Source organism: Rousettus aegyptiacus, unplaced genomic scaffold (assembly GCF_014176215.1).
Source record: "Rousettus aegyptiacus isolate mRouAeg1 unplaced genomic scaffold, mRouAeg1.p scaffold_m13_p_6, whole genome shotgun sequence".
NCBI lineage: Eukaryota > Metazoa > Chordata > Mammalia > Chiroptera > Pteropodidae > Rousettus > Rousettus aegyptiacus.
Window position 1 is genome coordinate 80808115 of NW_023416309.1, and position 26300 is coordinate 80834414.

The following is a 26300-nucleotide window of genomic DNA, read 5'->3' on the forward strand; positions in this document are numbered from 1 at the left end:
AATAATGTGTTAAACACCTAGTCTCCTTCCCTCAAGAAACGAACATGTTTTAAACTTTTTCTGTACCCTCCACATGACCTAGCACTATACTCTGTACACAGTACATAATTAACAAACATTTGTTGCCTTAACTACGTCAAATATCAGTTGCCTCTTAGGTTGGCATTCCACACATACCAGATGTGCTGGCCCTGAGATGCTTTTGAAGATAGATCTCAGAGCACAGCATAAATTCATTATGTATAAAGTGGTGGTGCCATGTCATCTTCATCTTCAACTAACTGCCTCACTTTTAAACCAAAGAAGTCACAAGCATTCTCTTATGATAGAGCTTGGGAGTACCAAACAGTTGTTGTGTTTCAAAAGGTGTGATTTTTAAGAATTCAGTGTGTTTCTTTCCTTGTACTATTCACTCTGATACTAGGTTTGTGACTTAATTAATTACACTATAGCAGTGGCCCCAAAACTTTTTGGCACCAGGGACCAGTGTTCCTATGCAATCTAATGCCTGAGGATCTGAGATGGAGCTGAGGTGGAGCTGAGGTGGTGATGCTAGTCCTGAGGAATGGCTGCAAATACAGATGAAGCTTTGCTTGCTAGCTTGCTGCTCAACTCCTGTTGTGCAGCCCAGTTCCTAACAGGTCATGGACTGGTACAAGTCCACGGCCTGGGCTAGGGGGTGGGGTGGTGGGGGGGGGGGGAACTCCTGCTCTATAGGAATGAGTCATGAGAAAAGATACCAATATATACAGATAATAGCCTAATATATCATCACTCTTTTATGAAAGAAGCCAAGATGGGTTTGAATATAATAAACCATTTGAAACAGTAAGCAAATTTCCTATACTACCTTCAAAATATTTCTTCACCATAGATAACTTTATTTGAGTCTCTGACAACGTACACCAGTTTTGTACTATTTGATGCTAAGGTGTACTCAGGCAAATTCGAGAAAAAAATAACTAGGCAGGCACTAGATATCATTTGAAATCATTTCCAAAACTCGAGGAACCAGTCATAAACTTGAATGGTATTTTCAAAGTTACTGAAACAAACATTGTTAGGCAGTTCCAATCAAATGAAAGATAGCGATAACTTTTTTTTCAAGTTTGAGGAAAATGGATTTCAAGAGGAGTAATCATTAAAATGAAATATGTCAAACCAAGGAGTTTCAAGTAAACATAAGTTTAATATTCCTAGTTTTACCAAATACTTCAAACTTATACAAATTTCTCTCTGAAAGAGAAACACACTTTGGCCAAAGTTCTAAAGGTTACTATGCAAACAAGCAATGAGACTCACAAGAAATTAACTTTTTTTTTTGATAAAGTTTTTACTCCGGCAATTAAAATACCATAAATTGAGTACCAAATGCAGAATGTGAGGAATTTTTTCTTTTCACATAAAACTGAAAACTGAGTCCAATGCTAACATTCCCCACATAAATTTTACACGTACCAAACTTTTAATTCAGGATTAGTTGAGGTGAAGCTATCTCTCAAACCACAATGTTTCTATTCGCTCATGAGTCTTGATAACTCTAAACACAGCCATAAAAAAGCTAACCTATGTTACTTTAAGAGCTATACTGTTTTTTAAGAGGAGAATCTGTTTTTCCACATCTTTAACTTAATCTCTGATTAGAAATATTAAAAGATAAAAATAAAACATTTAAAATCAAGGGCTAATTATTTTCACTTTAAATCACCCAGACTACATATTACACTCTATTTTTATGTTGACTATTAGTATTGTTCCTCAGCTAAATATTAACATTTGCCTTATATCAATTAATATTTATCTGTCAATCAATAAATCTTAAAGTTCACTTAAACTTGCTCACTATGCACAAAAATGTAGATTTCCAAACCCATTCATTAATAACTAGTGCATCCCCTTTTTAACTTTTTTGCTCTTTACTGATACAATTAAGCATGCTTAGGAAATAGTTAATCTCAAATGCCAATTTCACTTACATTATCATGTTTAAAGAAACACAACATCTTCAATTCCCGGAAGACCCTTTTGCAAGAGACCAGATTCTGGAAGACGTTGGGCATCTTTTTGAGTGCTACTCTCTTTCCATCTCTTGGATCTGTTACTGACCTAAAGAAGCAATATTTAGGGGGAAAGGAAAAAAAACAAACAAACAAAGAAATCAATTCCAAACTTTGTTCTTTAACGTTTCAGAGCATGATAAAACTTTATCTTAAAAACTCAGTAGTAAATCCACTTAATAATGAATGCTTAAGGCGTCAGTGAGAAAGATTTAAAAAGTACACATCTATAGTCAAAAGGAATGTTTAGCCCACATATTTGCCATATTTTTTTATTTATTTTCAAAATCTCTTTCTATTTTTCTATGAAAATTACTCTTTCTGAGAGGTTACTTAACAATACATCTGAGGTAGGAGGACTATTAGTGGCAAAGCCATTTTTAAAACTGGCGCATGTAGGAGTGGGGAGTATAGAACATTAAGATGATTGAGGTCAAATTAGTTTTATGCTTTATTTTCAGAACCATATTCAAGATGGTAGAGATATCCACTCGGATGTTATCACATTTAGTTCAACACAGAGAACATAAATGAAATATATCAGTTCCTTATACAAATCAATAGCTTTTAGTAATAAGGGTTTCAGTCTATCAGTAGTTGAATAGTGTCCCCTCTTCAGAAGACTGCATGTCATTTTATAGCTATAGCTTCTAGGTTATAACCTCGTCCCTTCTATTTCTCAGCTCTTGGTGTGATAGCTGTCTCTTGTAATTAACTATTTCTTTAATAGCTCAGTGTCTCCCTTTTTAAAACTCTTTTGGCCTTCTAACATCTGTATAATCAATTCCTTATACTTCCCCTATGTTTGAAATATTAGTGTGGTTTCCATTTTTATGACTGGACCAAACTGATACATATTAAATCAAACAGTTAGAAAAAACAAAATAGATAAATCTGGTAAATATGGACAATTGGCCATCTGACAAACTCATTTTCCATAAATTAACATGAAGTTTTCTTTCCTTCCACACATCATCTATGAATGGTTATCTCTGTATAATTTATTCCTGTCAGATTTATTTTGCTAGATTCCCACCTATCTTTCCCAGCTACCATGATCTTTCAGTTCTTGTTTCAGTCATCCAATGTTTTGGCTATCTACCCCTCTTAAATTTGTGTCATTTAAAAAATCTGTTATGTATGTCATAAATGCCTTTATCCAAGTTATTAAAGTTTAGAACAGAATCAAGAATAGATCTCTGCAACAGATAACAACACTAGAAACCATCAACGACTGGCATCCAATCATTAATCTTAGGTATGGTTATTGAATTACTTATCTAATTAACTATAATCACTCAATTTCTCCATCTTGTGCTCGAGGAAATCAGACATTCATCAATTTGCCTTCTTAAAAGTAAAGCATTTCTGTTACCTACATATCTAAAAACCATATCAAGCTTCTTTATGAATACTATGACTTCTTTATAAATTAATCTTAGTGATCACTATTTCCTTCCCTAAGTACTTGCGAAACTTTTAAATGATGCATTCTAGTATTTTTAAATAGCGTGAGAACTCTTCTTTCTTCCACTGATTGAAAATTTGGTAAAACAATTAAGTATTATTTTTAACTCTTAAATAGCTTGAAATATAATCCAACTAGGCCAAAGACCTAACATTCTTAACTGTTGTTTAAAAAATACCAACCAAAATCCATACCACTGTTTAAAATCCATATAAAGTAGAAAAATAAAATAGGAAGGAAACCAAATTATAATATTTAATTCAGAAGATATATATGTTGTTGTTTCAATACACAACTTCTGTACTGGAAACTATAAGAGAGAATTGTCAATGAAATAGCAAGGAAGGAAAATTTCGGATCACATGTTGCATTTAGATGTCAATGTTTCCTGAGTCTTCTTTAATTTATGACAGTTACTTGACATTTCTTTGTCTTTCACGACACTGGCATTTTTGATGAGTATAGGCCAGTTATTTTGTAGGCTATTCCTTAATTTTAAGGTTCTCTGGTGTTTTCTCATGATTAGATTCAGGTTGTGTATTTTTAACAGAAATGACACAGAAGTGATATCTTCTCAGTGCATCACTTTAGGAGGCACATGATGTCAATTTTCCTCATTACCGGCGCTCACTTTGATCAATTGGATGAGGTTTGTCAGATTTTTTTCCCACTGAAAAGTTTCTATTTTATCCCTTTGCAACTGTGTGAATATTCTTTTCCTCTACAAACTTTGACTCACTATCTTTGGCATCCATTTACGATTTTTTGCCTAAATCAATTATTACTATGATGACTACCAAATGGTACTTTAATAATTTTAATACTTGCACAACAAATATTAGTTTTAAAAATGAGTAAATTGATTTAACACAATGCCCATTCCAAAGGCCTCATTCAGCAATACTCCTTTTCCAACTTGACTTAACGGTCATGACCCTACTGTGGTGAGGAAAGCTGCTCTAAGATAAACCTACTTTGGCTCGAGGTTAGAACTGTGCCCTGTAAGATTCTAAGGTAAAAATTCACAAAGCAGCATTTTATTTTATTATTCGTACAAAAGTCAGTCATGCCTATGGCTAGTAACAATATAACTCTAATGAATGTGAATGGCTGTGCAGTAATTTCACGCCATGTTGAGTTTGTTCTCTCTTAACTTGAGGTAACGGATGCTTTAGTTCAGCACAAACAGTACCACAGAACACAGATAAGAGTGGAAGCCTGTTACACAGGAATTCTTTTATTTTCTTTGTTACTGAAAGGCTTGCTGTGCTTAGTTTCTCTGCTGCTGCAATACCCTGTTTATTCCAATGCCCTTGCTAATGAAGCTCCAGCTGTAAAAATAATGAAATAACATTTAGGGCAACATTCCTCATTTCAGGAAAAAGGAGCCGTCTTTCCACCTATAATTCCCTTACTGGTTAGTTACCTTCTCTAGTAAATATTGGATGCCCTAAATAAAACAGTATATCTGTCATTTTATCTGATTACTTCCATGAGCATTCAAGTTATACTAACATAACTTACTTTCTAAGTATTAAATTAACATTTGATTCTGCAAACACTATATTAAAAATAAAGTTTTAAGGGTTGTTAAGAAAGAATTCTTTCTTACATCTGTCCAGAGTGCATCAATTCCTCTCTGCACTTAGAATACAAGTTCGACCGTTTGCCAGAAGAATCCACAAGCCATTTTTCGGAAAGAAACAGAGTCAGTCAATAGGGTACAATACCAAAACAGGAAGCTTTTTGGATCTGGTATGGTTGTTTGTTGTAGAGTTTTCTTAATCTCAGGAAACTGACCATTGCCACAAATTTGCTTAAATTACTGATAAGCAGATGAGTTGGAATGAAACAAGAGTAAAATTTATGGGGACACTTTCCCAGGCACTAGAATGTTACAACATCTTTAAATTAGTATTAGCAAGAATCTCCAAGAAATTATACGCCCCTTCATTTTATGTGAAGAATCTTTTCCCCATGCTTTAGCAGTTTTAAAGTTTATGTCTCTGATCAAAGGAATTAAAGTAACTTAGAATGCTTCAACTTGGATTAAGAAATCAGGTTCTTCTAATTCTATTCACATAAACTTATAATTAGCAATATTTTATATTTTTGCTATATAATTACTATGTCAATACAGTACACATCTCAATAACAGAACCTCCTAGACTCTAAATATTTATATTATTGCTTTCACATTCCTTTAGAAATTCATTTCCTTAAAAGTTATTTTTACTTGTATTTATATTAAATCTGCTTAAGAAAACAATAGCCAACTATGAGGCAAAATTCTTGACAACAAATAAGTCTAGAAAATGTACCTTATTTATACCTTAGTCCTTAGTCCTTGTTATGTGTTCAAGGCTACTGCAGGTTAGAAAATGAATTTATTTTTATGTCTCTCTGGTCTAACAGAATTTTAATGGCCTATAGTTTGTGTGCACTATGACATAATTTAGAGAGTTGCATACTATTTGGGAGAAAAAACCTTGTAGGCTTCCTTCCCTCCACCTAAAAACACATACAAAAAGATTATTTTATATATATGTGTGTGTGTGTGGTGTGTGGTATGTGGGGTGTGTGTGTAATGAAGATGCAATGAAGGGTTTTCTGATTTTTTAATGTTTATCCAAATTTGGTATTTTCTGAGTTAGCTCTATATATAGGAAAGAGACTCTTTTCCTTTTTAAAAAGATACTTATCAAATGATCCTCAAATTTGTAAATTAGCTATTACAAAGAAAAAAGGCCTTATACAGTAGCTAATCCAAAGCTGTAAAATAGTTCATTCTTTTTCTCCTATCCTAACACCACTGCTAAAGAGAAGAAAACATCTACATTCTATTGAAAGAGTTAAATATGAACTTAAGGATCCTCTAACTCTGTGTTTAAATAAATATACATAGCAATGATCCCAGCAGGTGAGGTAGTACCAGATATTCTGATCTGTAGTGAGACATCTGGGGTCCTGATAACAGAGGAGGAATAAGGAACAGGTAAGCCATATGTATCAGGCTGTCATATTTATTTTCAAACACTTACTATAAGAGAATAAGATCTAACTTTTAAGGCTTCCACAATTCCTCAACCAATAATTACTGGTTAAATTAAAATATAGGTGAAAATAATTTTATGCTAATTGTTGTCTTGGAAATATTTTATTGTTCTTTAGACCACAAATTAATTAGTTCCATTCTTACTGCAGATGCTGGGAGGATATAGAGACTCTTTTTCTTTAGTTACTGTCAAATATCTCTGTGAGGAGTCTGACCTGCATGCAGGAAAACTGCCACACTATCTTTTCAATGGGGATTTTTCTCAGGTTAGAGGATGAACATGACAAAGCCTAGTCTGCCAAATCTAGGAAGTTTTCATGGCCCACTAGCCCTAGCCCTCTCCTAGAAACAGACCTATGAATATTGTATGGGTAGGAAAACCAGATGCAATGAAGGAAAGGTTTCTTTAAAAGCCCACAAAGGAAAATAATTCATAACTGCATCTCCTTCTTGCATTTTAACACTTTGGGCAAGAAGGGGTTACAAGGGGTAACCAAAACTAAAACAATGTCACACAAACATGTGCTTGCTTTTAATTGCACTGGTGATTTTCTGAAAGATATATGTTCAGAAAAAGGAATAGTAAGGAATATGAACTTTTTAAAAAAATTAAAGAATGGCAATTTTTGTTGCACACTATGTTTATAAATATAGAAATACCAAATGAAAGCAAAAAAGTTTTATTTGCATGGTAGGTTTATAACACTATGGCTTTGCCAATGTCAAAAATTGTAATGAATTTAAAAACAGAAAGTTCACATTATGAGAAAAAAAATGTTTTTAATTATCATAGAGTTTTACCATTTAGTATTTGAGCGATTAAGCTAATATTTATTAAAATATTTATAAAGTAAATATTTACTTAGGAAGTAAATACTATTAGTATAACTGAACGCTCATAAAGGTCATCAGATGAAATTATTAAATTACTTAGCATAAAATTTAAGTCCTAATACGCTGCTAGTTAAAATCAAACTGTCCCAACATACCAATAAAAGTCATTTTTGAAACAAAAGGTGAAATTTCAATATGGCTTAGAATTATGGTTATAAATAAAATGTCCATAATTTCTTGAAATGTATACTTAAGTATATATAGGTGAAATGACAGGAGATTTAAGTTTTGTTTAAAAACATTTCAATAGTATTACTGAAATCAAATGAAGCCAATCTTGATAATTATTGAATCCGGTTGAGGTTTAACTATTCAAAAGTAAAAGAAAATGTAGGTTTGAAAATTTTCAAAATGAAAGAAATTTTTCAATACTATTTATAATACCAAAAATACTCAGTATGAGATTAAAACTAACAAAAGCTATGCAAGACTTCTACACAAAGACTAAAAAAATTACTGAGAGAAATTAAAGACAAATAAATGGTGCAACATACCATATTCATGGATTAGAAAACTCAATTCAATTCTCCCCAAACTAATTAATAGGTTAAGTGAAACTCCAAGCAAAACCCTAACAGGTCTTTTTGTAGACAAATTAGTTTAAGTTTTTATGGAAATGCAAATAAACCAAGGACAGCGAAGATACTCTTGAGGAAGAATAAGGTGAGAAAAACTGCTCTACCAGATATGAAAACTTATTATAGTTACAGTAATTTAAATAACTTTGGTGTAACAGACCAATGAAAGAGAAATATGGCCCAGAAATAGATTCTCACATACATAGGCACTTGGTTTATGATAAAGGTGTCTCTACAGTTGGGAACATTGTGCCTTAAACTTCTGTTTCTCAGCTTCAAACCCATCTGTCTAAATACTGTCTATACTACTGAGGCTAACACTCTGCAAACCACTTTGATTTTGCCAACTAGCTCCATGTTAGGCTCTGCCTACAGCGGGCTTTAGGGGAGACTGCAAGACTGGAGGAAGAAAAAGAGACTTGCTCCTTCCTGCAGGCTTCCTGTTTATCTCTTGTTTCTGTGTCACCCTAGCAATACTTCTTCACTCTGAGCAATGGTAGTGCCTCTAATAGCAGTTGAACCATGTTATAGTTTTCCCAACACTTATAGAACCACCCTCACTGCATTCCCCTCCCCAAGATACCAGTAGTAGGGTTCTAGTATCTTTTCCTTAGATGTCTGAACTTCTGCTGTGTGGAGTTCTAAGTCTTAATAATTCCAATCTCTTCCCTTTATTTCTTCAGCTGTAGAGGGGTGGTAGCTACTTACTTTCATGATACCTTAGTGTTGTTCTCTTGGTTTTTCAAGTTACCTACAACTTCACTTTAAGCTTTAGTTACAACTTTACACCTAATTAGCAAATTTCTCCTCATATTAAACTGTTTAAATAACTTGTATAATTTCTTTCTCCTGATTGGACCTTACAATGACAACATTCTTTTCAATGTATGGTATTGAAACAACTAGATATCCATATGGAAAAACAGAACGAACCTTCACCTCTATTTCAGTCTATACACAAAAATAAACTCCAGGTGTACTGTACATATAAATATGAAAATCAAAACCATAGCGTTTTTAGACGGTAACATATAGAAAGTAACTTCATGATATTGGGGTAGAGAATGAAGGGTTACAGAAGTACAAATCAGTAGTTGATAGATGGTCATGGGGGTGGGGAGCACGGCATTAAGAATCCAGTTAGCATTAATATGTTGGCTAGGTGGAGGGCCAGGGGAGGAAAGGAGCAATTGGGGGGATTGTTTTATGAATATATAGATGTCTAACCAATGTACTGTATACTTGAAACTAATTTAAATAAATAAATTTTAAAAAGGGATACAAATAGTATTAATCATAACAAAAAAATTGATATATTTGACTACTTTAAAAATCAAGAACTTTTCAAATCTGTACATTGTTAGGAGTAAAAATGCAAGTCACATAGTAGAAGATACTTGCAACATTCATATAAAGAACAAAGGGCTTTCATCCAGATATATACAGAACTCCTACAAATCAATTTTTAAAAAGGGCTTGAATAGGCATTTTATAAAAAAGGATAATCCAAATGGCCAACAAACATGAAAAGAAGCTTAACCTCATTGGTCATTTGGGAAATAAAAATTAAAACCACAATAAGAGTGTATTTTTAACCACCAGAATGGCTAATATTAAAAGTCTGACTATACCAAATGTTTGGTGAAACTATGATGCAATGGCAATTCTTATAGACTGCTAGTAGGAATGTAAATTGGTATAATCACTTTAGGAAAAAGTTGGTTTTATATACTAAAATGAAGATACGTATACACTGTGAGCTAGCAATCAGATTCATAGGTATATATTCGAAAGAATGTGCACACCTACACACTAAAACACACATAGGTATGTTCTTGGTAGCATATCCGTAATACCCATAAAACTGGAAACAACCCAAATAACCATGAACAGTAGAATGGATAAACAAGTTGTCGCATATTCATACAACAGAATACTCAACAGCAATTAAAATGAACTATTGCTGCACAAAACAACAAATGAATTTCACATAGTTTTGAACATAAGAAACCAGTTGCAGATGAACATATACTGTAAGATTTCATTTCTATAATATTAAAAATATAAGCAAAGTTAAATAAACTCTGATGTTTAGGGATGCATATTTAGGAGACAGAAACTATTAAAGGAAGTAGTTATCATAAATGTTAAGACAGTTGTTATATTGGAGGAGGAGGGAAAATATTGAAGGGAAGCAGAAGGAACAATAGGGGACGCCCTATTTTTCACATAGATGGTGGCTGCAGAGGTGTGTACTTTGTGATAAATCACTGAACTGTGTATTTTATTTTGTGTGCATTTCTGCATGTGTTGTTACATTACTAAAAAGGTGAAGACAAACTTTCCAGTCAAATTTTCAAGCATAAAAAAGCATTTTAGATTGAAATCTGTATGAGTCATTTTTAAAGAGATTCTTTCATTTTTCATAAAGATATACATCTATACCACCCAATGGATTTTGTCCTATTGTTCCTTGTGCCACTGGTTTATTCTGTATACATAATATCTTTCTTATGTTTTGGTAGATTTCCAAAGGAATTTGCTTGCCTAAAAAAATAAATGTTTTCTTCATCATTACACAAGAATATGCTATTAAGAAGCATTCCACAAGAGAGTGCTGTCAGCAGAATTACAGTCCCACCCCTAATCTAATCACAATCTCTTAACTTCTTCCATTGTGAATCAAAATGCTGAAGCAGCTACAATATATATGTGTGCTTCAGGTTTTTAATTAGTTAGCCTTTAAAAAAAAATAACCCAAACCAGAAATATTACAAATACAAAACAGGAGGCAGGACTTCCAGCTGTGCCAAACTGAAGAAGTCAGCAAATCTTCTCCCCCCAAAACAATAAAACTGAACGAAAGTGTCAAAAACAACCATTTCAGGATTCCAGAAAACAATCAGAATCAAACAATAAATTTAAAAGTGTTTATTTATGAAAAACTGTGGAACTTTGGGTAAGAACAGTGAAAGTCAGTGGCATTATTGCTAGGGGCTGTGCTCTTTGCCCATTCTCCAACTACCATCCAAGCGCAGCCCATGCCTTAGTTGTACCTGGGCAGAGCTGGCCATGAAACCAGAAGCTTCACTGTCGGAGGCTGCTGATGTGATCTGAAGTGAAGGGTAAAAACTACACACCCAATGGCATTGAGAATAAAAGTATTAAACTTGACTGGGAAAGAACAAAGAAAGCCTACAGTTTTGCTAGCCTAAGGCTGCTGTCCCAGCTGGGAAGAGGGGTAGACTAACAAATTCAGAAATTTAACAAGGAGATTCTAGAAATAAGCACCAGGGGTACTAGTTAAAGTCTCCACATATCCCTGGCTAACTGGAGCCTGCATATATGCTCAGAGGTGACTGGACAGGGTCTAAGATCTCCACATATCCATCAATGATTGGGAGGCCTCCACTGTATGAAGGAAAAATTGAAAGGTTCAGAAGAAAAAAAAGCCTGAACAAATTGGAAAACTAGATGACCTCCTTAACATACTCACAGATAGATTAGCAAAGGGTAGAAGTTTTATTGGCTCAAGAGGAGTGAACACAATCTTTAACCAGTCACTGACTGACCATTAAGTTATATAGACATAAGGGGGACTCCGAGAAGGCCAGGCTAAAAATTAAAAAATAACAATTAAAAAACAAAACAACTGAGTGGAAACTTGAGTGGCTGCACTCCGCAGGAGAGAAATAATTTGCATATAAAGTCCAGTCGAGTTAACTTAAATACAATCAAACATACATAATAACAACAATAATGACAACTGTCAGAGGTGGGAGGGGGTTGGTTGAAGAGGAATCAGATCCCAAGTTGTTACAATAGATTATCAAATATGTCCAGTTTTTAACAAAAAAAATTACAAGACATGTAAAGAAATGGGAAAATGTGATCCATACTCAGAGGAAAAAAAGCAATCAATAGAAATTGATTCTGAGTGGGCCCAGCTGTTGTATTTGGAAAGACTTCAAAAGCAGTCATTACAAATATGTTCAAAGAACATAAGGATACCATGTTTAAAGAATTAAAGGAAAATGTGGTGACAATGACTCAACAAACAGGGGCTCTCTGCACAAACAGAAAGCACAAAAAAAGAACCAAATCAAATTCTAGAGTTGAAAATACAATATTATATGAAAAAACCACTAGAATGACCCCATAACAGATTTCAAACAGCAGAAGAAAGAATCAGTGAAACTAGAAATTATACAGTCTCAAGAACAAGGAGGAAAAAGTTTGAAGAAAAAGGAACAGCCTCAGAGACCTATGCAATAACACTGAGTGTTCTAACATACATCTAATGGAATACCAGGAGAAAGGAGAGAAAGGGGGAAAAATATTTGAAAAAATAATGGTTAAAAACTTTCCAAATCTGATGAAAAACAATCTACAAATCCAACAAGCTCAAATATTCACACGTAGAACAGACACAAGAGTTCTGCACCTAGACACTTCATAGTCAAACACAGATCAAATCAAATATAAACTCTTGAAAATAATGAGAAAAACAATACAATGAGGGCATAAGGCAGTTGGAACGCCATATTTGCAGTGGTGGGAAAGGGGAACACAAAAATTCTGTATCCAGTTAAAAAAGGCCATATCCTTCAAAACTAAAAGAAAAGTGAAAATATTCCAAGATAAATAATGACGGAGAATATGTTACCATCAGACTCGCCATAAAAGAATATATAATAAAAGAATTCCTTTATTCTGAAAGGAAATAAGGTCAGAAGGTAACTCAAATCCATAAGAAGAAATGAAAAACTAGAAATAGAAGACAGGTGGATTAAAAGAACATATTGTTGGGCTTATATACCGACGCAATATATATGACAAAAATAGCATGAAAGGGAGAGAGAACTAAACTATATTGGAGCAAAGTTGCTAAATTTTAACGGAATTAAGATAGTATTAACCTAAAATAAATTGTTCAGAAGTTAAGATTCATACTACATTCCCTAAATCAATAAGAAAATAACTAAAAAGCCATAAAAAGATTAAAAAATAAAGAGGAGTTAAAATGGCCAACTAAAAAATAGTTGTTTAACATGAAGAAGTACAATTATGAAATACAAATTTGTTTAAAACAAAATAATTAAAAGAAGAATGACGGAACAAAATAACTCTTGAGATATTTAGAAAACAAATAGCAAAATGCCAAAAGTAAATTTAATCTTATCAATGATACTAAATGTGAATGGACTAAACACTTCAAAAAATGCAGAGAATGTCTGACTTAATTTTTAAAAAACAAGATTCAACCATGTACTATCTATAAAACATTTTAGATTCAAAAATAAAAATTGGTTGGAAGAAAGATACAGCATACAAACAGTGACCAGAAGACAGCTGGAAAATAATAGAAATAAATTATGGAAATCCCCAAATATTACGACATTACATATTTCTAAACAGTCCATGGTTCAAAGAAAAAATCACAAGAAAATTAGAAAGTATTTTTAATTGAATATAAATTAAAATGCAGTATATCAAAATTTATTGAATGCAGTTAAAGCCATGCTTAGAGAGAAAATTTGTACCTTTAAGCAGCTATATAGAAAATAAAGGCCTCAAATCAGTAATATATAATCTTTTACCTAAAGAAAATGAAAGAGCAAATTAAACCCAAAGAAAGCAAAAGGAAACAGTAAAATCAAAATGAAAGCAAAAATAAAAAGTGGTTCTCTGAAAAGGTCAAAAAAATTGATTAACCTTTAGCTGACTAACCAAGAAAAAACAAGGATAAAAATGGACAAAATCAGGAATGTAAAAAGGACATCACTACTGATCCTATACAAATTAAAAGGATTATAAGGGAATGTTAAGAACAACTTTATGCCAACAAATCAGGATACTTTGATGAAACAGAAAAAGTCCAAGAGAGATAAAAATTACTGAAAATGTCCTAAGAAGAAATAGGAAATCTTGAATAAACCTCTAACAAGAAATTAAATCAATGATTCAAAATAGTCCCTCAATGAACAGTCCAGGTCCAGATGGCATTAGTCAATTATATCAGACATTTAAAGAAGAAATAGTACCAGTCCTTCACAAATTCTTCCAGAACCTGAGAAGAAACCATTTCCCAACTCATTTTATATGGCCAAAGTCACAAGAGACGAAAACTAAAGCTTAACATGAACATAGATGAAAACAACCATAACAAATGAGTAGGAAATCAAATCCAACAACAAAAAATCCAACCCCCATTCATGATAAAAACATTTAAAAAACTAGAAAAAAAACTTCTCCAACCTGATAAAAGGCATCATAAAAAACAAAGAGCTAATCTTCACAACGAAAGGTAGAATACTTTCCTGCAAGATAAGAAACAAGACAAAGATGTCTGATCTAGCTATGTCTACTCAAATTTTACTGGAAGTTCTCATCAATAGAAAAAGCCCCCTATTCTGATTTTATGCTGTACAATTCCCTACCTTGATATCTATATAGTTTTTGCATTTATCCAAATAAATCACATATTAATCACTTATTCAAAGAAATACAGAAAAATAGTCATTTCTGTCTTTTATTTTAATATCAGTGTTTTGTTTAATTCATTTGGAAATTCCTATAATGTTTGCAATGAAGTATTAGTTTATAACAATATAAACCATGAATCAATTTTTGGAACTGTTACTTTGGTTCTGTATTTTTCAACCAATATTATTTGATAATTATCACCTAATATGTCTTATAACTTTTTCACATATATATTTTATTGCCATTTTATCAAATTCTTTAAAGCAGCTACTATCAAATTTACTTTATCAGAATCAACTAGTGAGCTTTAGAAAAACCAAAATAACTCTATTTCATTAAGCTTATAATAGGGTCTATGAATTTGTATTTTTAAAAGTTCCCAGATGACCCTGACTTTTAGGCAGATTCAAGAACTATTACTATAGACACAGTGCTTTTATAACTTTAAAGTCCATAGGGATCACCGAGAATTCTTAAAATCTTAAAATGTAGATTGATTCACTAAATCTGGGGTGTGGAATTGAGATTCTACATTTATAACAAGCTCCCAGGTGATGCTGACCTTGTTGTGCCAAAGCTTTAAGATATAATGGCATCTTACTTGATTAAATATTAAATATACTAATATAGTAGTAGCAAGGTACTTTGATACATTTGGCCTTCCCATTAACCAGGGTACAACACCCCATATATTCAAACTTCTTTTATGCTTGCTATTAAATTTTGCTGTTCACATAACACACATTAAGCTAAAGTGTTTAATGTACACCACTGTAAAAAAGTATATATTTATTGTTATGTAATCTATACAGATGCTTCTTGATCGACTGTGTGGTTATAGCCTGATAAACACTGTGGAGTATTGTTTGTTTACCCTTGTGATCTTTTGCCTGACTAGGAACTAGGGCTTACCACATATCCCTAGTGCTGGAAAAGATCAATATTCAAAATTCAAAGTATGGCTTCTGCTGAACACATATCACTTTTTCACCATCGTAAAGTCAAACCACTGTAAGTCAGATACTGTACTTACTTTTAATTTAAAATCTATTTTCCTAAATTCAATTATTACACTGTTGAATTCTTGGATTTTCTAGGTATATAACTATCATTTACACTGTGACAATTTAATTTCATTCTTGCATACACCTGTACTTCATTTCATTGCTTAAAAAACATCTGTATAGTAGCTGACATTAGCATTGATTGATTAAAATGCAAGATGCTTCTACTTTTCCATTTTGGCTAATGTTGACTTTTAGTTACAAAAATATAAGGAAAAGCTTTTTATATAGGGAAAATCTATTTCCTGTATACTTTTTAAAGCTTCAGAAAAAGCTTTGATTTTTATAAAATGTTTTTAGGATATTTTAAAATATCAATCCTTGAGAGTAAGGACTCTATCAAATGTACCTTCCCAAAGTCTAGAACGGTATCTTCCCAATCTTAGGTCAATGAACATTAGTTTAACTGATTTTACTACTTCTCCTAATAATGGAATGGATTACAGTAATAGTTTTCCTTACACTGAAGCAATCTTGAATTTCTATACCAAATTTCACTTGGTCATGGTGAATATATTTTTTTAAATGTTGAATACATTTTAATATGTATTCTATTTACATTATTTTACTTAGAATTTTTTTTTAATCTGTATTTATCAACAAGATTGGCTTGCATTTTTATGTTCTAGCCTTATCAGGCACCATTATGTCTGCTTCACAAAATAAACTGGTAGACTTCAGTGTTTAGTAGTTATTTATATGATATAGATATTACATGTTAAAAATATTCGACAATGATTCCAGCAAATTTTCTTGTGTTTTCTATTAACTGACTTAAAGTATCTAGTTGTGTAGTATTATAAATTTTTATAGTCTAAATTCTAAATTTTTACACAAAACTATCAATTTCAGTAGTTTTCATCTTAATTTTGTCTATTTTATCACTGTTCTTTTCTTCAATCCTTTTGAGATTGACCAGTTCATTATACATAATTTTTTTCCCCTTTGAGATAGGCATGCAGAGGTGAACAAATGTCAGTTTACCCTCACCAGCCTTGTAAGCTAATAATTAGTGAATAGCTTTCTAGAATAGCTTTTTATAGTATGTATTTCCCTTTTCTATCTGGTTGAAAATCTGGTATGTTTTGCTACTCATATCTTTCTTATTGTACCATAAAAAGAGGATGTTTTAAGTAAAATGTATGCTGAAAGTGTTTACTAAGAAAGAGTTATGTATTCAAATCTGTGCATTTAAAATAAATGTTATTTCCATTTCATTCTCTCAAAAATTTATTTTATTATATTACTGAGAGCAATAAATTTTTGGTTTATTCAAATTGAAATTCTGATAGTCACTGTCTCTTACTCAAGTGTTCTGGTATATAACTTTTGTACTTATCAGTTTTTGTTTCCCAGAGTTTCCTGTTATGTAATCTGCAATGCATCTGCTGGCAAAGGAAGTTTTGAGATAGTTTATGTATATTCATTATATACGAACTGAAATGATTTTAAAATAGTAGTGTATAGGAAAATGCTATTTTGTTGATATAAATAAAGCATACTGTATTATAGAATTTGGTTGAGAATAAGTTCTGAATATGCAAAAATATTCTAAAAACAAAAAAAATTAAGAAGTTGATCTTGTTTGAGGTATATTTTCAATAAAATAGGTATAGTGAGGTGCACAAATCATTATTCTATGTATTCCATGCTAGGTTCTCAAACCACATATACACATGCTTTAAATGCAGGGTAAGTTTTGAAAAACATACATTTTGGAAAAAAATACAACAGCAAATATTGTAATTTACTCCTGATTTTTAATTATGGCAAGTAGAACAATAAAGAGAATGAACTAAATCACCCACAACAAGAACATCGAACACTGCAAACAATTTTTTTCATATGTTGGTGTTCTAACATAGGGCTGCATACAGGTTTGGCTCTGGGCATTTTAAGCCTGCTCTAGTATGATGCAAGAATGCAATATAGCTCTAAATGAGCAGGGTGATCCTAAGAGCTAACAATGTCTACTCCAGATCAAGTTGGGGAAAGGGGATGTACTCAAATGTTGCTAGCAAGAGATAACAAGGGTTTTATTTTATAGCCAATTTATGGGTATTATCACAAGGTGACTTCAGGGCTCACTTAAGAAGAGGTAGGGGGAGGATTTGGCTGCCCAAACAAACACCTGGTAGGGCTGTATCTGATGACTAAGACCTTATTTCCCCCCCAATCCATTTTTCACCAGCAAATGACACTCACAACTCTTTGAAGAGTAATCCTTATTTTCTCTCTCTTGAAAAAAATAGTTAGCTGGAGAAAAGGAGAGGAAAACACCATCCTAGGTTTAGATCTGAAGCATACCAGCCTTTGTATAGAACAACAATTAAAAATTTTTATATTACCAGTTTAAAAATATATACAGAGAGATTAATATAACATGTAGGTTATATAATCATAAACTCTATAAACTCTCAAGAGGGACACATTTGCTTCAGCCACAGCTTATTAGCCACGTGTTACACCACAGCTAGAATTTCACATGTGTATTATATGGTAGGAGGGTTTCCAATTCTCCTTTGGGCTATAAATTTGAAAGATAGTGTTGGTTGAAAGGAGGTGCCTGTTTCCTTTCCTTTCAGCTAAGACTGAAAACTTTGAAACCAAGGTTAAGATTTAAGGTAGCAATGAAGAAAAAAAGTCAATCTGAAAACTACTTACAACATCTAATAAATATAATTAAACCCTAGCACCTGTCTTCCATTGACTGACCCCACACTTAAATAAAGTAAAAATGATTGTTTATGTATAGCAATTTGTTACTGGGCCATACAAATCCCCAGGAGAAACAAGCCAGAGAAATAAGAAACTGCCAAGGCCTGAGAAGAGGCTAGGAAAAGTAGCTTTACATACTTTTATTTCAAGACCATATCTCAAAATCACTGCCTGCTCTTAAGAGAATATAGTAGTTTCAGTGAACAATGTAATAAAGTGAACGTCAGGCAGGAAACATATTTATCATTAGACAGATAAAGGGTCAATGAGAACACTCAAGTTGAAAAAAAATTCTGAAATGTTTCACTTATGAAGTAGCAACCACAACAACAGACCTATAGAATGTGAGTATACAAAATAAATGTATGAGTCAAAAAGCTGGCAAGTGAAGGGGTCAAAGAGCTCATCAATCTTAAAAGTATTTCCTTTGAAACTTTAACCTACAAATATTCTACATTTAAGAAGATATTAGATTTTTGCCTGTTTTCAGATGTATTTATTCAGAACTTGGTTTCAAAAGTCTGTCACTGACTTTAATTTGCCACCACTGCAATAACAAAAAAAATATAAAAATCTAAGCATACTTCCAAATCCATTATTGTCTCACTGTAAATACACATTTAAAAATTCTCTTAATTAAATCTGCAGGACTTTAAATATATAGTGACTATCTGAAGCACTTTTCTTGTACTGTTTTTAATATATGGCTCAAAACAAACAACTTTGAAACAAAACTTTTCACATTACAAAAGTTCTAAAGTTCAGAAAAAAGTGGTAAAGCGTAATCTTAGGAAGTGAATGCAAAGATTTTTAATTCATAATGAAAAGGCATGCGATGCATAATCTCAATGGTGGCTGGCTTACTAAACCTCTAATCTTCCAGCGAGTGACCTACAGGACTCACCATGTCACTCTCATACATATATATATATATATATCTGCAAGAAACTGCATAAGAAACACATGTTATAAAATAAAACTTCCCTCCACTTCACCATTGTTGTTTACAATGGAATGGCGATTTCTAAGCTCCCTAAATTGGACCAGAAACCAGAAGTGCTATTTCCTTTTCAAATGGCTATTCTTAAACATGTAGCTTAAAAGTTCTCTAAAGAGTTAGCACAGCATATAATAAAGGTAGGATAAACTTACATAACATTAGAAATACTCTAATAATCTGTAAAAACGAAGCCTTTTTCAATGTCAAAATCATACCAAAGATATAAAAAAGTATATTGGAAAAAAGAACTTCAATGATCTAAGGTGCACAAAAATAAATCTAATAAAGGATGAAGATAGGTAATAGATGGCTAGGCATATAAAAATGTAAAAATTTACTGAAAAATACAAAAATAACTTGAATAAACAGACTTAGGCTAAACCACATTTCAGAAAGAGTATGGCAGACGGTACTTTCCAAAAACGGCCACAATATTACCAGTCCCACATGTTCGTCAAGACTTCACCGTTCCTCTCATGGAAAGACGGGCCCTAGCTTCTTTCCTCTCCTTGAATCTGGGGGATGGCAATGACAGTTATTCAAACACTGAAATTCTCCCAAATGTAGACCAAACAAAATCTCTCTCGATCTTTGGAACGGAGCTACCATGTAAGAGTCAGACTGTCCAGCAGCCACCATCCTGAAGTGACCATATAGTGATTGAGATTCCTGAGGCATCCCAGCTGTTTCAGTCTTCCCATCTTAGGCACCATTTATGTAATGGAGCCTTCAGGTTGATTCTAGCCTTCAGCCCTGGAGCTGCCCAGGATGACACCAAATGGAGCAGAAACTAGCTATCCCCACTGAGCCCTCACCAGACTGCAGATTCATAGGTATGTTGTTTTTAGCCCTAAGTTTTCAGGTGATGTTATACAGCCAGAGTTAAGTGTGAAAATATTATTAGGATGTAAATTATTGATTGATTCATCTATAAATTTAACAAAATTACAGTAATACTCCAGCAAGGTTTTGGAGAAAATCTGATAAAATGATTCTGTAGTAGATAAAGACGGCCAAAAATTCTTGGGACACTAGTCCAAGCCCTCCCTGCTATTAAGAGTTGGATCTACTCTGACCAACAGAGTATGGCAAAAATGACACCACCAGTTTCCAGGCCCAGGTCTTCGGACACCAGCAGCTTCAACTTCTTGTTTTGAACACCTGCTTACAAAGACCTAAGTCACCATGGAAGAAGTCCAGCTATACTATACTGCATTGAATGGCCCTGAGACCATATGGAGACGGATGAGCATCCAGGTGATTCCAGCTTCCAAGTGATACCCTCTAAAGTTGTCTGATACGTGAATGAAGCCTTCCTGGACCCTTCAAACCAGACTAACTCACAGGCAGATACCACCAAATGACCTCAGTCAGTATTATGGATCCTAGCCAACTCTGCTTGACTATTTGACCCACAGATTCTGAACAAGTAAAATGACCACTAAGTTTAGGTTGGTTTGTTATGTAGCAATAGATCACTGAAACAGTTCTAAGATTTATCTGAAAAAATAAATATTGATAGATAGAAAAATGATAAAATAAAGAGATACATTGCTGGCCAGATAGCAAATGCAGTAAGTTACAAGTTAATAAGCTACAAGTGATAATATTATTTATGATATTAAAATAGACATACATATCAATTTTAAAAATGAGAAAATTTTGAAACAGACCCAATTAAAGATTTTAGAGAATGATAAATATATTCAAATAAAAAGGGAAAATATACATTATGCTTTGGTGATGGTGATAGGACAACTAACTAATTACCTAGAAGGGGTATATCTTACCTTATATTTTATGCTAAAACAAACCAAATATACAGATAGACTGAATATCTGAAAGTACAAAATAAAGCCATAAAATCACTAGAGAAAATGAATACAATTACTAGAGGTGAACATTTACTCTTCGAATGGGCAAGACCTTTCTAAATATGACAAAAAGTAAAAGCCATAAAACAAAAAACTATAAAATTTGATTGAACAAGAATTATAAACATTATAAGAAAAAAGAAAACCAGGAAAACATTTAAAAATATAATAATACTTGATTTTTCATATATAAAGAAATTTACAAATTGATAAGAAAAACAGAAACCGCTCAATTTTAAAACTAGGCAAAGGGTATAACAGATACCTCACAGATACATATATACGGCCAATGATTAAAAGATTAGCTGCTTAACAAGAAGGAAACAACACTGAATGGAAGAAAGTAACAGAATCTAGACTTTCTACAACACAGGATTCATGATGTCCAGGATATAATCCAAAATTACCTGATAAATGAAGAACTAAGATAATAGAACAGACGTACAAAGGAAAATAAAATTCATTAAGTTTGACTTTGAGATGAATGAGATGTTTAAACAAAAAGACAAGGATTTTTAAACAACTATTATTATGATCCTCAACGAAGTAAATCAAAACATGCTTTTAATACATGAAAATTTCACACAAAAAATCTCAGTCAAAAAAACAAAAACAAACAAAAGACATAAGGAAATTCTAGAGCTAAAATATTCAGTTTCTGAAATAAAAAAAGTCACTGAATAAACTTAACAGTTTAAATAAAAAAGTCACTGAATAAACTTAACAGCTTATTGAAAACGGCAGAGGAAAAAGTGTAAACATGAAGACAGGTCAATAGAAATTATCCAAGATGAAGAAAAGGAAAAAAATATTTTTTAATACAAGAACAGTCTCAGGAACCTATATAATTAGATCAATTATTCTGACATATTTGTAATTGAAATGCTACAAAGAGCAGAGAAAGAAAATGGGACAAAAATACTTCAGAAATAATGGTTGCTATTTTTCCAAACTTAATGAAAGTAACATAGTCAAACTGTTGACATTCAAACATTAAGTGCAGATATTGAAGACAGCAAAAGAAAAACAACATATTACATACAGGGGAAAAATAAACTGATTCATAAGAAACTTCTTATCAGGAACCATGGAAAGCAAAAAGAGTGTAATAACATCTTTGAAGTGCCCTGAAAGAAAAAAATGATAAATATCTGGTTAATGCAAATGCTTTCTTTCTCACTGGCCTTTTCCTCTTAATTCTCTATAAGCCATAAAACACTTCAAAGAAAAACTTACATCACTGTTTCCTGGGGTGCATAATGCACTACATATATAATAACTATACTATAAAGGATGAGATAGTTTGAGAATAATGTTGCAAGACTTAAATATTTTATGATTAGTAGTGCATTATTAATTGGAGGTGAGCTATGAAAAAAGTAGGGATGTATATCGCTATCTCTAGGGCAACTACTAAAAACATAATTCAAAGAAGTATGGCTAAAAAGCCAAAAGAAAAATTGAAGTCAAATTCTGAAAGTATAGTTCAAATAATCCAAAAGTGAGGGGAGCAGGCAAAAAGAAACAAAAACAAAAAACAGAAGACAGTAAACAAAATGGTAAACCTGACTATGTCACTAATTATGTTAAACATTAATGAACTAAAAATTCCAATTAAAAGGCAGGGACTGTCAGAATGGATAATAAAACAACACCAAACTATATGCCGTCTATAAAAGCTTAACCATAAAGATAGGCTGAAAGTAAATGAATGGAAAAGGATAGACTATGTAAACGGTAAGCATAAGAAGTCAGGAATGGTTATATTAACATTAGATAAAATAGATTTCAAGATAAAATTTATAGATGACAAAAAGAAACATTTTCTACGCATTAAAGGACAGTTCATCAGGGAGACAGAGCAATTACAAGTGTGCATGTGCCCAATAACAGCTTCGAAATAAATGAAGCTAAAATGTACAGAATTAAAGAGAGAAGCAGAGAACTCCATATCTTTGTGATTTTAACAGCTTTCTAAGTAATTGGCAGTACAATTAGACAAAACATCAGAAAAGACATAGCTGACCTTTCCTTATCGGTATTGGTATTTATAGAACATCACACCCAACAACAACAGAATGGATATTCTTTTCAAGAGTATATGCTATGTTCACTCAGGATAGACCATATCCTGAGCTGTAAAAAAGTTTTAATAAATTCAAAAAGATTAAAATCATACAAAGAATGTTCTCTGGTCACAATGGAATTAAATTAGAAATCTATGACAATAAGATCAAGAGAAAAATAAATATTTGGAAATTAAAAAACATACCTCTAAATAATCAGTGAGTCAAAGAAGAAATTACAACAGTAATTTGAAAATATTTTGAACTAAAGGATAAAATACTACAGATCAAAATCTGGGTGCATTTAAAACACTGTTTACAGAGAAATTAATAGCTTTGAATGACTGTATTAGAAAAAAAGATACAAAATAAATAGCCTAGATTTTTACCTTTAGAAACTAGAAAAGGAATAGCACATGAAACCTAAAACAAACAGGAAGAAAATAATAAAGAGAATAAATCAATTAAAGACCAATAAAATTGCTAAGTCTCTAACAATATCGATCAGGGGGCAGGGGGAAGGAGTAAAGAAGGCCACAATTTATCAGTATTGGGAATGGATAAGGGCACATCACTACAGATCCTTGTAGCTATTAATAGCATAATAAAGAAATATAAAATATTTTTAATGCTAAATGTAATGACCTTGATAAAATGAGCAAATTTCTTGAAAGGCACAAATGACCACAACTGACCCAAGAAGAAACAGATAACCTGAATAGCCATGTATCAATTAAAGAAATTACATTCATAATTTTAAAACTTCCCTTAAGGAAAATTCAAGACACAGATGGCTTCCCTGGTTTATGCTATCAAATATTTAAGTAAGAAACAAAACCAATTCTATGAAAACTCTTTCAGAAAATAAAAGTGGGAACAATACTCGATTCATTTTATAAGGGCAGTATTATTCTACTATCAAAGGCACAGATATCATAAGCAAAGAGAATTTCGGGCTAATATTCCACAAGAAAAAAAACTTTAACAAATTGTTAGTAAATTGAATCCAATTGTATATACAAAGAAAAACTCATCACAATTAAGTGGTGTTTAACTTGAGAATGCAAGGTAGATTTAACTTCTGAAAATCGATGCAATTCACCATATTAGAATAAAGGATGCAATTCACCATATTAGAATAAAGGAGAAATGGTATGCAATTATTTGAATAAATGCAGAAACACTTGAGAAAATTCAATACTCTTTCATAATTAAGCAGATGATCATTTCTTTAACCAGATTAAAACTGCCAGCTTTTATAATATCATACTTGATGAAATGCTCAATGTTCTCTAAGATCAGGAACAAGGCAAGGTTTGTCCACTCTCACCACTTCTGTTTAACAGTGTACCTGAGTACTTAGCCAATGCACTAAGGGAGAAAATAAATAGATAGATAGATAGATAGATAGATAGATAGATAGATAGATAGATAGATAAATAAATAAATAAATAAATAAATAAATAAATAAATAAATAAATGGCATACGGGTGAGAATTTAAGTAAAACTGTCCTAATTGACAGATGATATAATTATGCAAACTCTAAGGAACTCACACTAGAGCTACTAGAGTTATTAAATTCATGTATAAAGTCTCGGGATATGAGGTTAATATATACAATTTAATTGTATCTCTATATACTAGCAATGAACAGTTAAAGATAAAAATTTTAAAAACAATCCCATTTACAATGAAATATAATGAAAAAAATCATGTACTTAAGACTAAATTTAATAAAAAATGAGCAAGGTCTATACACTGAGAACTATAAAACATCATAAAGGGAAATTAGAGCCATCCTAAATAAAAAAATATACTATGTCTACTGGCTTCAAAGGCCTAACATTATGCAAGTAACAAACATAACAAAATTGATCTTTAGATTCAATGCAATTCCAATCAAAATCCTGCAGGCTTTTCTGAAAAAATCAACAGCCGGTTTTAAAATTTATATGAAAAGACAAAGGACCTAGAATACACAAAACATTTTTGAAGAACAAAGTTGAAGCACTTACTACCTGATTTCAAGAATTACAAAGCTATAGAAATCAAGATGGTGTGGTAATGGCATAATGATAGACAGGCATAAAACAGAATAGAGTCCAAAAACAGACCCACTCTTATATGTCAACTGATTTTCAACAAAGGAGCCAGAGAAATTTCAGTGGAATAAGTGAAAGAGATTTTCAACCAATGATGCTGGAACAATGGAATAACCATGAACCATGACCATTACCACACACTATGCATATGATTAAATCAAAATTGACCATAGACCTAAACATAAGAGTTAAAATTATTAACTTTCAGGAAAAAAAATAGGAGAGAAGTTTTGTGACTTTGTGTTAGAGAAAGATCTCTTAGGACACAAGAGGTACAAGCTATAAAAGAAAAAAAATGAAACTGATTTAATCACGATTAAAAACTCGCTTTTCCAAAGAAACTTAAGAAAATCAAAAGGCAAGCCACCAATTGGGAGAAAATATTTTGAAAAACATGACAAAAGGCTTGTATCCAGAACATATATCTCATTTATTTCTTTAAACGCAACAGTAGGAAAGACTAACAATACAATTAAAAAAATCAATAAAGATTTCCACACTTTATAAAACAGGATATGCAGATGAAGAATAAGCACATGAAAAGATATTCAACATCACTACTCAAAGAAAGGCAAATTAAAATGACAGTGAGATTCTACTACACACCCACTGGAATGGCTAAAGTTTAACAAGACTGACATTTTTAGCACTACATCACAGTGTACTGTAATTATGGACACGTTTCTCTATTTCAATAAAATGTAAGCTCACATAGAAAAAAAAAAACTGATAATAATAAGTGGTCGAGAGGATTTGGAACAACTTGAACTATTACACACTGCTGGTGGGAATGTAAAGTGTTCAGACACTTTGAAAAACAGTATGACGGTATCTTATAAACTTTAGCAAATACTCAACATGTGACTGAGCAATTACATTTCTAGGTATTTTACCCAAGAGTGGTGAAAATACATATCCACATAAAAACTTATACAT

The 26300-nt window shown here is 32.3% G+C and overlaps 1 protein-coding gene across 1 annotated transcript in view; it reads right to left on the reverse strand.

Moving 5' to 3' along the window:
* NLK (nemo like kinase) overlaps positions 1 to 26300 on the reverse strand; it is a 129967-nt gene that overhangs the window by 54250 nt on the left and 49417 nt on the right. The window contains exon 2 of the mRNA XM_016119155.2: positions 1977 to 2106. Coding sequence (XP_015974641.1) covers positions 1977 to 2106 — 130 coding nt within the window. The remainder of the gene's footprint in view (positions 1 to 1976; positions 2107 to 26300) is intronic.